Genomic DNA, 16,228 nt, shown 5'->3' with positions numbered 1-16,228 from the left:
TAAGTGATTTTAAGAGTCAAATGGAGTGGTCTTAATTCCCTCTTCTCTAGAAATCTCCACAGGACTTCATATTCTCATTTGGCTTGTTCTTACAAAGCTTTACTTTATACTTGGCCCTTTCATGATCTTAGATGTCCATGAAAATCACTGTGCAACAACAACATGAAAGGATCATAGAGACATAAGAATAGTAATGATAACTGCATTTAAATGGTATCTCCAATAAGAAAATATAAGGTTTTTCTCGATAAGAAATCATTCTTTCTCATTTACTACTCAAATACCAATTCTATTTTCCTATACAACTTTGGAAACACTTCTTAGTGAAAAAATATTCATTGGGGTAAGATTTTAGTTTTTACATGTTTCAGCATTCCTTGCAAGAGAAAATTAACTATCTGTTCATTTAAAGTCTTCAAACAAAACATCTTTTTTGTTAAATAACCAATATAATATTTTTGGAGGGAGCACTAGAATGAAGAAAATTAATAACACTCAAAAAAATCTAATCATGTGCTACTGTTAATCAATAAAATATGATTTACAGAAATCTGATATTAACATTAAAAATCTGTTTTCAGCAAAGAAGAAATAGCTGGTGTCAAAATGTAGACGATAGCAACAATATAACTATCATTAAAATAGCACCATTTAGAAAAAGCTTGCAGCAAATACTTCCTCAGGCTGGCCTTAGGCAAAACTCTGAAGTAGGCAAAGTTTTTCCTCAGCATTCCACCTCTTTTTAAAATACCACTCCTTCCTGGCTCAGTGCTTGGTGTGGTTCCCCAGGCACCCATAACATACTGATGTTCCATTACCCTCATCTCTAATCCAAATAGACCACAACCAGCAATAACAGTAACAAACTGCATGTTTTACAATTTATATGTACAAAAATCTCTGTAAAGTTATTTTGAAGCCCAAATGATGAACAAACATGGTGCTTGTCTCCAAAACGTATATATTCTATTGGGTAGATTTAGACACACATGCAAATGAATTCAATATAAATAGTACATAAGTTCAAAAGAAAAAAAACACAATTATTTGTGCTAACACATGTATTGTAGAGACTTAGAACTTGGAGGTTGGAATGGTGAGGGTAAAGTTTGGAAATCCATCTTCATGGAAATGGCACTTTAACTGAGTGTCAAAGAATAGGTGGGATTCCAACATGTTGGGGATGATGGGGAGGAACATTTCTGATGTAGGGTGCCAAAAGGGAATGAGGAAAGTGTTGGATGAGTCAGTGGAAGTGGGACAGGAGGTTCATTGTAGACATCTTCATAAGATATTCGAGGTGATCATATGACCTACTTATTAATCTTTGCAGATGACAGTTTTCCTTTTTCTCCTAGGGGGCACATATAGTGACTTACTGGAGATGATAAAAATATCTTTTTTTTAACATAGAGCAGGGTGAGGATTCTAGTCAAGGCAGAAAGGTATAGAGGAAGGAAAACAGGGAATATTTGGTTTCAGGCAGAGTATTGAAGTATCTCTGAAATGATATAAAATAAATTGCTGCTAAATATTGTGAATATGCAAAATATCATGCATATGTACCATATGTATTCATTGCCTGAGCTCATTAACCTTTTTCACTAGATGGTTACCTCTTTAAACACTTTCCATCCTTCCTTCCTTCATCCCTTCCTTCCTTCCTTCCTCCCTACCTTCTTTCCTTCTTTCATTCCTCCCTCCCTCATGCTCCCTCCCTTACTCTTTTTCTTTCTTTCTTTCCTTTTTTTTTTCTTCTGTTTTTCCCACTAACCTTCTTTGCTGTCTTTGGTGTTTGTGGGTTGAGAAGTCTGGTCACTGCTGCAGCTCACTGATTCAGGGTGCTAGGGCACACTCCACTCAGCTCCTGGTCTGGGGGGTCTGCACAGCTCACGCTGGGCTCTACTCCACTCTGCTCCCAGCTCCATGTGGGATAGACCTCACCCAGAGACCATCCAGGCTGTCCTGGGCTGGAGCCCTGCTTCCCTCTGTTGTTTTGTGGGTTCTGAAGTTCTAGAATTTGTTCAGAGCCATTTTTTTTATAGGTTTTTGAAGGGAATCAGTGGAGAGCTCATGTTAGTCCCTGCTTTCCAGCCGCCATCTTGGCTCCACCCCTGGGCAGTTATCTTTGATAAGTTCCTCGAATATACTGTCAGGTCTCCTTTTTTCATCATGGATTTCTGGTAGCCCAATAATACTTAGATTGTTTCTACTGGATCTATTTTCCAGGTGAGTTGTTTTTTCCCATCAGATATTTCACATTTTCTTCTACTTTTTTCATTCTTTACATTTTATTTGACTACTTCTTGATACCTCATAGTCATTAATTTCCACTTGCTCAATTCTAATTTTTACTGAGTTGCTGTCTTCATTTTGCTTTTGATTCTCCTTTTCCAATTGGTTAATTTTGCCTTTCAGGTTGCCATTTTCTCCGTTTAGATTCTGATCCTCCATAACCATTTTGCCAATCTTATTTCTTAAAGACTTGATTTCATCAGTGCTTTTTTTTTCATTTTTTCCATTTTTTTTTCTTTTACCACCTTAATTTGGTTTTTAAAATCCTCCTTTAGCTCTTCCAGTAATGCTTTTTGGGCTTGAGACCAATTCACATTTCCTTTTGTGTTATCAGATGTGGGTATAGTGCCAATGCTATCCACTTCCAAATTGGTATTTTGATCATCCCTGTCTCTGTAAAATGAATCAATGGTTCTCAGTTTTTTTTTTTTTTCATGTTCCTCTTCATGTTGGTTAGCTTTTTACTAGCTTTACAATTGATTTCTACTTTTGGGGCTCAGGGATCTCTGTCCCATGTTTCTCATTCTGGGGACTATGAGTCTATTTTATGACTCTGTGTATTATAGCCTTCAGTTGCCTGAGGTATGGCGGAGGGGTCTGGCTGCCTGAATTCTCCTTTTCCCCTGTGGCTGCTCTCCAGCACTGTTGCTCTTCAGCAATGGTCTCAGCTCTTTGTTTTTTTGAGCTGGTCTCTGGCACTTGCCCTTGGGGTGCTAGGATACGTGTGGGCTCCTGGTGTTGACCCCTGTTGGCTCTGCCCCTCTGGGACTCAGGAATTCCCACTGCTTGGCCACTGAAGCCCCACTTCTGTCTCCTCTATTGCAGCGTTTTTTCCCTGAGGAATTCTCTGGGTCAGGAAGGAGGGATTAAAGCTATTTACCTGGCCATTATGGCTCTGGGAAGTTCAAAAAGGCACTTTTCAATCCTTTGGGCTGCAAGCCTCAGCAGTAGATGTTTCACAATCAGAAGCTTTGCGCTGCTCCCATCCTGAGATGGGAGGCCTGGGGAACTCTTCAGTTTTTGAGTGCTCACATTTCTCCCAGCCTATCTCGCTGGTTAGTTTCCCCAGCTGCTTTCACTTTGGTGCTGTCTGGTGCAGTTCTTCAGGCTGTGTGATCTCACAGCCTACAGATCCATTTGGTAAACATTTTGGACTCTCCTGGCTTGAAAATTTTCCCCACTCACACTTGGAGCGGCTTCTAACTTTCTCAAATCTGCTCAGATTCACAATTTTTTTTTTTTTTTTTGCCAGGGGGGTATCTGACAGAACTCTCAAAAATGATTTCCAAGTAAAAAGAGGGAAATGGAAGAAAAACATGGAAAAAAGAGAGGTATGCAAGAGATGGTCAACAACTGGAAAAAAGGAAGGACAAAATTTGACTGACTTAATAGATACACTTGGTCGAACGGGGAAAAAAATCCACCGAAGAAAGCAACTTCTTATTTTAAGTAAAATTGGTAAAATAGAGACAAAAAAATGTTCAAAAGCTAACTGAAGAAAATAATTCCTTAAAAATTAAAATTGGACAAATGGAAGCTAATTGCTCTGAGAGGTATTAAGACTCAGTGAAACAAAGTTAAAAGGCTGAAAAAAAAGTGTGATATACATCATTGGAAAAGCAACTAACCTGAAAATAGATACATGAGAGAAAATTCATGAATTATTGGTCCACTGGAAAGTCGTGATGAAAAAAGAGCCTGGAAAATGTCTTCCAGGAAATTAGTCGACCTGAAAGCCATAAAGAAAAATAAAAAAGCTTGGACAACACCACTCAAGGAATTATAAAAGAAAATTGCCATGATATCCAAGAATCAGAAGGTAATATAGTGAAAACCTCCTGAAAGAGATCGTGAAATTTTCATTTCATCCAATATTGTAGAAAAATTTCAGAATTATCTGGACAAAGAAAAATATTGCAAGCAGCCAGAAAAACAACTTCAAATATCATAGCATCACAGTCAGTATTACACAAGACTTAGCAGCTTTTACCTTAAATTATCAGGGCTTTGTAATATGATATTCTGGAAGGCAAAAGATCTTGGATAACAAGCAAGAATCAAATACTCAGTAAAATAGAGCATTAACTGCAAGGGGAAAACATACACATTCAATGACATAGAGGATTTTTAAGTATTCTTGATGTAAAGAACAGTGATGAACAGAAAGTTCAGTCTTCAAATGCAAGATTAAAGAGAAGCATGAAATGGTAAACTGGAAATAAAAATAAAAAGTTACTTTACTAAAAAAAGGTTAAACTGTATACATCATCCTGTGGGAAGGTAATACTTGCAACTCTTGAGAACGCTTTGTGAAAAAATACTAAATTTTACTAAAACATAACCATAAAATGAATATTGATATTAAGTATAAATGCACCAAGTGATACAGCATCAATATTCTTAGAGGAGAAGTCGAATGAATTAAAGGAAGAAATAGATAGCAAAATCATACTAGTGGAAGTCCTCAACCTCTCCATGTCAGAACTAGATAAATCTAATCACAAAATAAACAAGAAAGAAGTTAAGAAGGGGGAAAGAATTTTAGAAAAGTTAAATAGAGTAGACCTTTCTATATAATTAAATGGGGATAGAAAGGGCTATATCTTTTTCTCAGTAGTACGTGGCACCTACACAAAAATTGACCATGTATTTGACCATAAAATCCTCATAATCTGATGGAGAAAGTCATATATATTTAATGTATTTTTCAGGTCATGATTCAATAAAATTACATGTAATGAAGGGCCATGGAATTATAGATCAAAAAGTAAGGGAATCTAAATAATCTTATCCTAAAGAATGAGTGGATCAAACAACTAATCATAAAAGCAATAATTTCATCACAAAGACCAAGAAGAGTAAGACAACATACCAAAACTTATGGGATGCAGCTAAAGAAGTTCTTAAGAGGAAATTTTATATGTCTAAATGCTTACAAGACTAAAATAGAGAAAGAGGAGATAAGTGTATTGGACGTGCACCTGAAAAAAAAGAAAGGAATGAATTAAATATCCCCAATTAAATACAAAATTAGAAATTCTGAAAAATCAAAGGAGAGATCAACATAATTCAAAGTAAGAGAAACATTGAACATATAAAGAAAACTAAGAACTGGTTTTATGAGAAAACCAATGAAATAGTAAACCTTTGATTCATAGTTTTTTTTTAAAGAAAGAAAACCAAATTACCAATAGGAAAAATAAAGAGGTTGAATACACCACCAATGAAGAGAAAATTAAAACAAAACCTAGGAGCTATTTTGCAAAGCTATATGCCAATAAATCTGAAAATCTAAGTGAAATGGATGAAATATTTACAAAATATATATTTCCTAAATCAAAGGAAGAGGAAATGCAATACTTTTGTAATCTCATTTAGAAAAAGAAACTGGAAAAGTCATCCGTTAGCTCTCAGTAAAACATAGATATAGATATAGATATAGATATAGATATAGATATAGATATAGATATAGATATAGATACAGATACAGATATAGATATAGATAGATAGATAGATAGATAGATAGATAGATAGATAGATATAGATATATATACAGATATAGATATATAGATATAGATATAGATATAGATATAGATATCTGCAAGACCAGATAGATTTACAAGGGAATTCTACCAAACAAACACTGAAAGAACAACTAATTTCAAGACTATATAAACAATTTTGAAAAAAAAAATAGGAGTAAAAGGAGTCCCATCAAATTCTTCAATGATAGAAATGTAGGGCTAATACCTAAACTAGGAAGAGCTAAAAACTGAAAAAAATGCATAAATCAATTTTCCTAATGAACATTAATGCAAATATTTTAAACAAAATAATAGCAAAAAGATTGCAGCAGTTTATAACAAGGATAATACCCTATAACCAGGTGGGATTTACATCAGGAGTTCAGGGCTGGTTTAATATTAGGGAAACTATCATCATAAATTAACCATATCAATAGCAATTCTAATAGAAATCATATGACTGTCTCAACATATGCAGAAAAACCTTTGATGAAATGCAGAACCCATTTCTATTAAAAACAGTAGAGAGCATAGGAAACAATGGAATTTTTCTTAAAATGATAAGTAGTATCTATCTAAAACCATAAGTGAGCTTCACATGTAATGGCAAAAAGCCAGAAGCTCTACCAATAAGATAGTCAGTGAAGAAAGGATGCCCGTTATCAACACTATTATTTAATATTACATTGGAAAATGTAAGCTTTAGCAATAAAAGAGACAAAAAACAATTGAAGGAATTAGAACAGGCAATGGGGAAACATCCCTCTCTGCAGATGGTATAGAGAATCCTAGAGAATCAACTAAAAAATAATTTAAATAATTAACAATGTTAGCAAAGTTGCAGGATATAAAATAAACCCACATCAATAGTTGGCATTTCTATATACTACCAGCAAATCCCAGCAGCAACAGACACAGAGTGAAATTCCACTCAAATTACATGTAGACAATATGAAATATTTGAGATCTAACTGCCAAGACAAATTCATGAACTCTGAACATAATTATAAAAACACTTTTCACACAAATAAAGTCAGATCTACATAATTGGAATATATATATATATATATATATATATATATATATATATGTATGTATATTTCTTGTTGGTAGGTTGAAATGATATAATAAATATGTCAGTTATTCCTAATTAGTTTACTTATTCAGTACCCTTATTCCCTTCTCCGCTCCCCCCCAATTTTTTTTTTTTAGTGAGCTAGAAAAAAATAATAGTGAACTTCATCTTTGAAGAGCAAAAAGTCAAGAATATCAAGAGAATTAATGGATGAAAAATACAAAGGAACGGTAACCTATTGTAATATCAACTAAGTTGGGTGTCTTTGATTAAGTCTTACTAGGTTGTAAACCCCAGGCCCAAACCTATATCTACTAGGTGCTAAGCCTATGTGGGCGTGAAGCCCTCAGGGTCTTAAAGGGAGTTGCTAAGATCAGAGCCAATAGTAGGAGCCTAAGTTCTTGTCACTCAGATGATGTTTGATGACAGCTAAAGAGTGCATAAAAAGAGATAACAGAGCTATTTGCTTGCACTCTTGGAGGTGTGTTGATGTGGATACCCTGGGCAGCTGCAGTTAAGAGCCACCCAGCTTGTAAACCTGGATGCTTGGATTTTGTTAAACCCTTGTAACAATGCATTGTGATTTGATTCAGACAAGGTCTTCTGTTGATCTTTGTAATTTGTTTGTATTTGCTCTGAAGTTCAGGGTGCTGACTTTTTCTCCTGAACTAAGTGAATGATATTTGAATGCTGGATTAAAGTAAGACTGTTAAACCTTTTACATTACTTTTCCTTAGCAAAGAAGATCCGAAGATCCTGTGCTTGCAGTGTTCTTGTTGTTAGGCTTGCATTGGTATTCCACTCCCACAACAGCTGCTAGCAGAATTGTTGCTACACCTACCCATATCAGATCTACAACTATTTTATGAAGTAGCAGTCATTGAAACTATTTGGTACAGGCTAAGAAGTAGAGAGGTGGAACAGTAATAAATGAATATAATAATCTACTATAGCTTGATAAACCCAAAGACTCCAGCTTCTAGTATAAGAACACACTATTTGACAAAAAAAAAAAAAAAAACTGTTGGGAAACTAGAAAATAGTATGGCAGAAACTAGGCATTGAGCAACATCTCACACTATATAGGAAGATAAAGTACATGACTTACACATAGAGTGATATCATAATCAAATTAGGAGAGAAAGGAATAGTTTGCCTGTGAGATCTATGAAAAAGTGAAAAATTTATGGCCAAACAAGAGATAAAGAGCAGTATGACTTGCAAAATGGATAATTTTGATTACATTAAATTAGAAAGGTTTTTGACAAATAAAGCCAATGTAACCAAGATTAGAAGGAAAGCAGAAAGCTTGGAAACAATTTATACAGTGAGTGTCTCTGATAAAGAACTCATTTCTCAAATATATAGAGAACTGAGATGATTTTGTAAGAATTCAAGCCATTCTTCAATTAACAAATAGTCAAACATATGGAAAGGCAGTTTTCAGATGACAAAATGAAAGCTTTCTATTTGATTAGAGGAATGCAAATCAAAACAACTCTTTGGTACCACATCATACCTATCAGATGGACTGATATGACAAAAAAAAAAGAAAATGATAAATTTTGGAGAACATTTGGGAAATTTGGGACAATGATTCACTTTGCGTAGAGTTGTGAAATGATACAACCATTCTGGAGAGTAATTTGGAGCTATGCCTGAAGCTCAACAAAACTGTCCATGCACTTTGTTTCTGCAATAGTCCTACCAGGTCTGCATGTGAAAGTGATCATAAAAAAGGGGAAAAAGACCTATATGTACAAAACTATTTATAACAGCCTTTCTCATAATTCAAATTTTTGGAAATTTGAGGATGCTCATCAATTGAGGAATGGGTTAACAAGTTGTGTTGGGTGAATGTAATAGAATATTTTTGATCAATAAGAAATGATGAGGATGATGATTTCAGAAAAAAAAATGAAAAGACATATAACCTGATGCAAAATGAAATGAGCAGAACCAGGAAAACATTGTACCCAATATCTTCTACATTGTGTGATTATCAACTATGAAAGACTTCGCTCTTCTCAGCAACACAATGATCCAAGATAAATACAAAGGACTCATGAAGGAAAAAGCTCTCCACATACAGTAAAGAACTGAGGGACCCTGAATGCAGGTTGAAGCAAACTTTTTTTCACTTATGTCATTCTTTTTTTGTTTGTTTTGGTTTTTCTTTTGATTTGTTTCCCTTTCTCAACTGTGACTAATATGGAAATATGTTTTACATGACAGCACAGAAATAAATTGTATCAAATTACCCACCATTTTTCGAAAATTTGAAATGAGGGAGAGGAGAAAAAACTGGAATTCAATATCTTGTAAAAAGGCATGCTAAAAATTGAAATGACTTGCAATCGGGGAAAAAATAAAATATTATTTAAAAAAACAGCTCAAGAGTAAGAAACAAGGGAGGGATTATCTATCATACAGCAGCCTCATGTTTATTTCAAGTATATTTTCTTTTAAGATGAGAGTTGGGAAACACTAATGTAGTGAGCACTGAACAACAGTCTCAGAATTGAATTCATTTTAATTTAACAATAGGAAGTGATATTTCTACCATGGAAGCAATTTCTTAATTAGTTATCCACAGGCATCCAAGTCATTATCACATTAATAGAAAAAATAAAAATTAAAAAGTAGGTAGTGCATTTGAGATATTTATAATTTCACTTATTTAAATAAGCTACTAATGATTTTATTGGAGAAATCAATGAAAGAACAGATTGAAATGTGTGCTGTCACAATTTTCTAATGAGGTTTAACCTAGATCGATCAAATACTACAAGAACAGGCTTGAAACTAGATTGGTCAGCAAATATTCTATCTCATTGCTCAGCAGAAATGACAGACAAGGACTATACCAATTTAGAATTTAAACATGTTTGTAAAAATATATACAGTTATAAAATAATGTGAAACAATGATAGAAAATGAGTTTATGGAAATTTGATTAATTTCTGTATTAAATTAGATTATACAAATGTATTTTAAATTCAAAGTTGAAGGATGAGAAACAGAATAAATTGGAAAGATCCATGAAATTTCTATAAAACATTTTCCCATAAATAGCAATGGACTTTCCTCCTCTGAATGCCCCTCAAGGCACTAACATTGGTAAGTAGAAATGATTTTAAATAAATAAAGATGGAAAAGCAATGGAACTGAATAAGTTAATACCAAAAGAAAAAGAAATCAAGGATATTGATCACTGGCATCAAAATGAAGATAGTATACAAGATGATTGAAAAAATCATGGACTTTATTAATTTTGAGAATGTTACCATTGAAAAGTATCAATACAATATCAATCTATATATCTTCTTCCTTAATATTGTAGGAAAAGAATTTATATTATACTGAGGACATTCTTGACAAAGCATTTCAAGAGGGCTAGATATTAGTAATGATATTGTACATCTGATGACACTTACACTAACATAGTTGCTCGAAAGGTATAGAGAATAAATATATGATATTTATTTATGCTTAACACATAAAACAGGCATTTGATTTATAAGAAAAATGCATCTCCAACAAAGTGCTTTTGATACATGTGCTAAAATTAGACAATTCTTGGTAGATGCAACATAAATATGAACTTATTTAAAGATACATTGATTATTGATTAATATTGAAATCAATTACTTATTAATTAATGATTATAAATATATGAGACAAATGCAAAATATTATGATGTATAAAATTACTAATTAATTGTTTGGTGTTTATAATTAATTAACTAAATAAGGTATTAAAAAGAAGATAATTACTCAAGAAAAGTATCTGGCATTGTCATGCAGTTTATCTACCCCAGATTCCAAAGGAACATAGATTTCCTATAGTGAGACTATTAAAATATTCCTGTTCATGCATGTTGTTTTTATTGAAAACATAAAGTCCTCACAGGTTCCAGGGTCTCTAAAATAAGGTCAACATAGTTCAAAAAAAGCAAAAATTTTGGCTTCTTGGAACCTTTGCTCAGAACACCTGGCTAATGTCCCCTGGTCCTTCTCTTTCTCCTTTTCCTTCTACACCCTCTGACCCATGTTACAACCTGTTATTCTGATCAAACTGGTGCTTTTTACTTTTCTGAAATCCTAGTCTGACATCTCTAATGGCACTGGTCTTGTCTAAAACTGTAGCTCTCAGTTACTTCTAAGCCCTCCCACCCCAACCCACCCCAATACTGAGGGACTCTGCTTTGAGAGGATGGAAAGAATCAATTTGTCTTGACAATAAAGTTACTTCCTCTGCAAAAAAAAAGCAAATAAACAAAGTAAAAAAGAAACTTTGGCTTAGATTTCCACATAGGAAAAATTCACGAGATTAAGAAAGACTATTAATAAGACAATGCCATGCAGCAAGATGGACAGCTCATAAAATTTTCCTATTGACACCAACATGGAATACAGATAGTGAACATGGTTCAGAATTGCTTAGGAGGGACAGAGCATGTTGTATGTCCTTTGGGAAATTAACCAATGCTTTTAATATTTCCTAAATTCTCACTGAAATACTCAATTCCAAGTTTTCTATGTAAGATTTCCTTGAGAATCATTAAAAAAGCAGCATATAAGTCAACAAATATCATCATTACTTATGTAAATTAGCATATAGTAAGCACATAGTATATTCTGTGCTTGATTTATTTTAAAAATATTTTTTTTTCTTGGAGATGCTGAGAATGATCTTCAGCTTTGGAGATAGTAGCAATGGAAGTTATAATAATTCCTAAATATATCTGATTTTGCTATGGTTTTTATGTCTTTTTTCAAATATCTTTCAGACTTCCCCCGGCGGGGAAAGGGCCATGAACGGCACCGCGAACCCGCTGCTGGACCGCGAGGAGCACGGCCTGAAGCTCGGCGAGAGCTTCGAGAAGAGGCCCAAGTCCTCCTTCCACACCATCCGCTATGATTTTAAACCAGCGTCCATAGACACCTCTTGTGAGGGAGAACTCCAGGTTGGCAAAGGCGATGAGGTCACAATCACCCTGCCGCACATTCCTGGATCTACACCTCCAATGACTGTGTTCAAAGGAAACAAAAGACCGTATCAGAAAGACTGTGTTCTCATCATTAATCATGACACCGGTGAATATGTGTTGGAAAAACTCAGTAGCAGCATTCAGGTCAAGAAGACCAGAGCTGAGGGAAGCAGCAAAATTCAGGCTCGAATGGAACAGCCCCCTGCTCGGGCACCACCTCCACCACCACCTCCTCCTCCTCCTGTACCATTTAGAGCCCCAATGAAACCACCAGTTGGACCAAAAACCTCACCTGTGAAAGATAACCCTTCACCTGAACCCCAGTTGGATGACATTAAGAGAGAGCTGAGAGCAGAGGTCGAGATCATCGAACAGATGAGCAGCAGCAGCGGGAGCAGCTCTTCAGACTCCGAGAGCTCCTCAGGCAGTGACGATGACAGCTCTAGCAGTGAAGGGGACGAGCCGGCCGCCCGGGCCTCCCCCTCCCAGCCTCCTCCCCAGCAGTTCAGTCACAGAAACCCTGTGGCCAATGGCACGAGCCGGCCCCCAGGAAACAACCAGCTGATGAACACTCTGCGAAATGACTTACAATTGAGTGAGTCTGGCAGTGACAGTGATGACTAGCCTCGGAGCTTCCTGCCTCTGTCCCTTTGGAAGGAGATCATGTGGTGGTAGCAGGACACAGCACCAAGGAGAGCGCCTGGGGATTAGTGAGCACTGAGGGGCTGTCACCGAGCACCGGTGCTCTTGTATATACTATGTGAATACAGTTTTAAAAGTTTTACCTAGGTCTGTAGAGTAAATAACTAGGAGGGCTGTTTTTGGTTAATGTTGTGGATGGAAACCTGAACAGTTGGGGGAGGGGGAATCTTGGTCGTTGAAAGGCTGAGTGATAGACATCCTTGGCAGTCACGAGTTTGGACGTGTCATCTTCATTGCTGAAGCAAATTATTTGGCCTTTGCGGGGAAAGCAGCACCCCTGAAGTGAGTTCAGGCCTCTTCTAATTATTGCCCATGTGGAGATGAAGGCTGTATCCTTCCTTGCCTAATTAGACCTGACCTGTTAGGCCAGTGGAGACACTTAGGCATAGACTTTTAGAAGTAGAGAGAACATTGTATGTGATCCAGTCCAAGCAGGGAGGCTTAGAGAGGCAGATGCACGTAGGTAGTTAATTAACAGAGTAAAACCCAAGGCTCCAGCACTTTCTCTATTGTACCATAATGCCTCCCATTATATTTAATCAAATATTTATTCAGCACCTACTGTGTGCAGAGCTTAGGTATGGAGCCCAATCAGATGCATATTGGAGCTTTGTGCCTAGACTGTGAAAGTCAAGACTACCATTTTACTTCTAGTTTGAATGTGAGCCAGTAGAAGTTGGCTCTATCCAGGACAGGAGAACCCCATATGTAGGCACAGTGACTGGATGAAAAAGGAGCTTTGAGTACTGAGTTGATAAGGGAAAACCATGAGCCCATGTTCAGCCTTCATTGGACATAATTGATTCAGTGGATTTTAAAAGGAATGGGGTTTAAAAAAAGAAATAATTGGAATGGCTGTGAGTAGTAGGGGTTAGAGGAGAAAACTACTGAACTAGAAGTGAGTTTTTAAAAAATATCCCAGGAGGAGTTAAGAGAGTACATGAGAGGAACATGACTCTCCTTGATTTGGGGATAGCCTCCTCTTCCCCCTGTGCTTTTATACAACTGTTTAAATTACAGGTTGTATTTTTCTATAGCTAGAAGCAAGACAAAATAGGCCCTGTTTTGTACAGATCTGCAAAATGCCTAAAATACTGACAAAATGAAAATGTTGTTCTGGCACAGCAATCCTAAGTTCAAACTAAGTGTACCTTATTGAGTGTACATGCAATAGGTCTCCATACAGTCTAAGTGAACATCCCATTGCCTATAATTAGAATACTGGCCATATAGATTTTAAATTAATTTCTGGCCTGTTGCCTCCCTGGCTCATGCCTCCTTTTCACCCCCACCATTCCCCTACCTATCAGCTCTTCACCAGTTCTGTAGTAGGAGAATTTGAATCTAGACATGGGATACAAGACACATGGGGGAAGCTCAAAGGAATACAATTAAGTGGAGCCATAATTAGGGGGTAGAAGGAAGGGGAGAAAAACTCTGCTTTCCCCTTACAAATTGTCCAAAGAGAGCCGGGAGTTCAAGTAAGGGGGAATAAACCTCATTGCCTTGTGACCTTTTAAGTACTTTTTGGTTCTTACCCAAATCTCAGGCTTTTAGATTGAATTTAATGGAGTATAAGAATTTATTTATAATGAATTGATAATTTATTTATAATCTTTTGGTAGTGTTGACATTAGAGGTGGACAATACCATTATCAGTTTATATTATTGCTGGAAATAAGGAATATTTAAATATTTCACTGCTATTATTAACTTGCCCAATTCTTTGAGCCAGATTTCAGTCATTTGAGCTAAGGTTTCCTGTATAACCTTTTAAATTTTAAGTAAAAACAAATGCTAAAGGAAACAGGCAGGGCCTTGGTTCTGACATCTCCAAGTCAAGGTTCATTTGCTAATCGTCAAAAAGGATTGTGTAAACGCATTATTTGCACATAGCGCTATGGTTAGTTATTCAGATATAGTAAACTGGTAGGGGAAACATGGAGGGGAGGACATTCCAAGAATATGCACACTTTGGATGACAACTTGGACATGGGAGCCAAGGATGTTTTCAACATTTTGAAGCATCTTATGGAATTTTTCAAATTTTCTTTTATTTGTTATTTGTCTCCCATCCTTTTGTTTTTGTTTAGAGCCCGGTGGTCATAGTGGATAGTCAGAAATCTCAGAACCCTGCCTTTTGGAAATACTTGTTGGACAATGCTTAAATTTTACATCTAACATCACAGTAGGATTTGGATGCTAGCAAACTCGAGAGTTTTAGCTGAAACCAAGACTACTTATTCTTTATTTGCCTTTTGTCTGTAACAGTCTCCTGTTTTTCTGTGTGTAGTGTTTATATTTGCTTGTCTTTGGTGGTGGGAAAACTTAAGACTCCAGAATCCCTTTTCCTCGATTAAGATAACAGATTCAGTAGGATGTGTGCGTGTGCGTGTGTGTGTTTGTGATGTATTTATATGTTGTTTTGAAAGAAATAATTGTCATGTGGATGTATATTAGATGATAGTAAAAATGGAATTATTCCAGTGTGGTGTGGCTGAAGTAAAAGACCAGTAGAATAATGATCACTTGCCACAGCCATAGCCATTTCCCCATCATCACTTTTGTCCCAAGTTCATTTTAACAAGTTAACTTAAAGTTGTCTGGCTCTGTGATTGCAGTTTTTAAAAATCCTATGCCTAGAGTTTATTTTCATAGCTGCTTTACTATAGGGTAGAAATATGCATGTTTACATTTATGTAAAATATTTGCAGTGTAAAGTTTTATAGTTTACTCTTTTAAAAAAGTCACTATATTTAAATGAGAAATTAAAGTCAGCAATTCTTCTTTAAAAAAAAAAAAAAAAAAAAAAAAAAAAAAAAAAAAAAAAAAAAAAAAAAAAAAAAAAAAAATATTTTTTAGAGTTTTTCTTTCTATCTCAAATAAGGTACTCAGAGTAGGGCAAACTGTCATCATTATAGATATTTAAGATAAGAGGGAACTGAGAAACAAAACTGTCATAACAACCACCAATTGAAGAAAATGTACCCATGACACTTGATAGTTAATTTTCAATTTAAATGTTTTTTTCTCATCATTTTTCAAAACATCGAACAATAAATCAAATCCTGATTTCTAACATTTGCTGATTTCTGAGGTGTAAATATTAAATTTGAAAATGTAGCAATTGGCTCTTGAAAGCCCTTTCTAGATGATTCTACCACCTACCTGACTAGAATTATCCCTCTGCTCTTCAGAACAACCAGTCAATAAACATTTTTTAAGTATTTACTATGTGCCAGGGCCTGGGCTGAGTACTGAGTATTCAAAGAAAGACATGAACGTATTTGCCTTCAAGGATCCCACAGTCTAACAGTGGAAGAAAAACGTTAAAAAGAATATGAAAGCAGAGGGGGGAAGGGTACTCTGCTTGTGCATAAGGAAGTACTGTAGCTGAGGCAGGAAATTATCTGAGTAAATTTGAATTCCAGGGTTAATCTCATCTTGCTGAGTGGTGAGTTTTTGGAGATTCAGGAGTTTCCTGAAAGATAGGAAAGTAGCTTGGTTGGAAATAAAAATTCAATATACAGCATTATTTTACTCAAAACTATTTGCAATAGACAAAAAGATTTTTGATGAAATTCATAATTATTTTAACAAAAAGGACATATTATAAGCAAGAAAAGATTAATGCACAGA

At 35.5% G+C, this 16,228-nt stretch overlaps 1 protein-coding gene across 1 annotated transcript; it reads left to right on the top strand.

Annotated features, from left to right (window-relative positions):
- The first annotated feature begins 11,706 nt into the window (after positions 1-11,706).
- Positions 11,707-15,376, top strand: LOC118848019 (ELL-associated factor 1-like). Its single transcript, XM_036756740.1, has one exon. The coding sequence runs from the start codon at positions 11,711-11,713 to the stop codon at positions 12,509-12,511; it is 801 nt and encodes a 266-aa protein (XP_036612635.1). The 5' UTR covers positions 11,707-11,710; the 3' UTR covers positions 12,512-15,376.
- Positions 15,377-16,228: the final 852 nt, after the last annotated feature.

The sequence above is a fragment of the Trichosurus vulpecula genome, chromosome 4 (assembly GCF_011100635.1).
Source record: "Trichosurus vulpecula isolate mTriVul1 chromosome 4, mTriVul1.pri, whole genome shotgun sequence".
In the NCBI taxonomy this organism is placed as follows: domain Eukaryota; kingdom Metazoa; phylum Chordata; class Mammalia; order Diprotodontia; family Phalangeridae; genus Trichosurus; species Trichosurus vulpecula.
The sequence above is the reverse complement of the archived record's forward strand: the minus strand, read 5'-3'. Positions and strand labels throughout refer to the sequence as shown.

What these genes read in the sequence shown, in the direction of transcription:
- LOC118848019 (XM_036756740.1), top strand. Translation starts at nt 11,711, where the DNA reads ATGAACGGCACCGCGAACCCGCTGCTGGACCGCGAGGAGCACGGCCTG.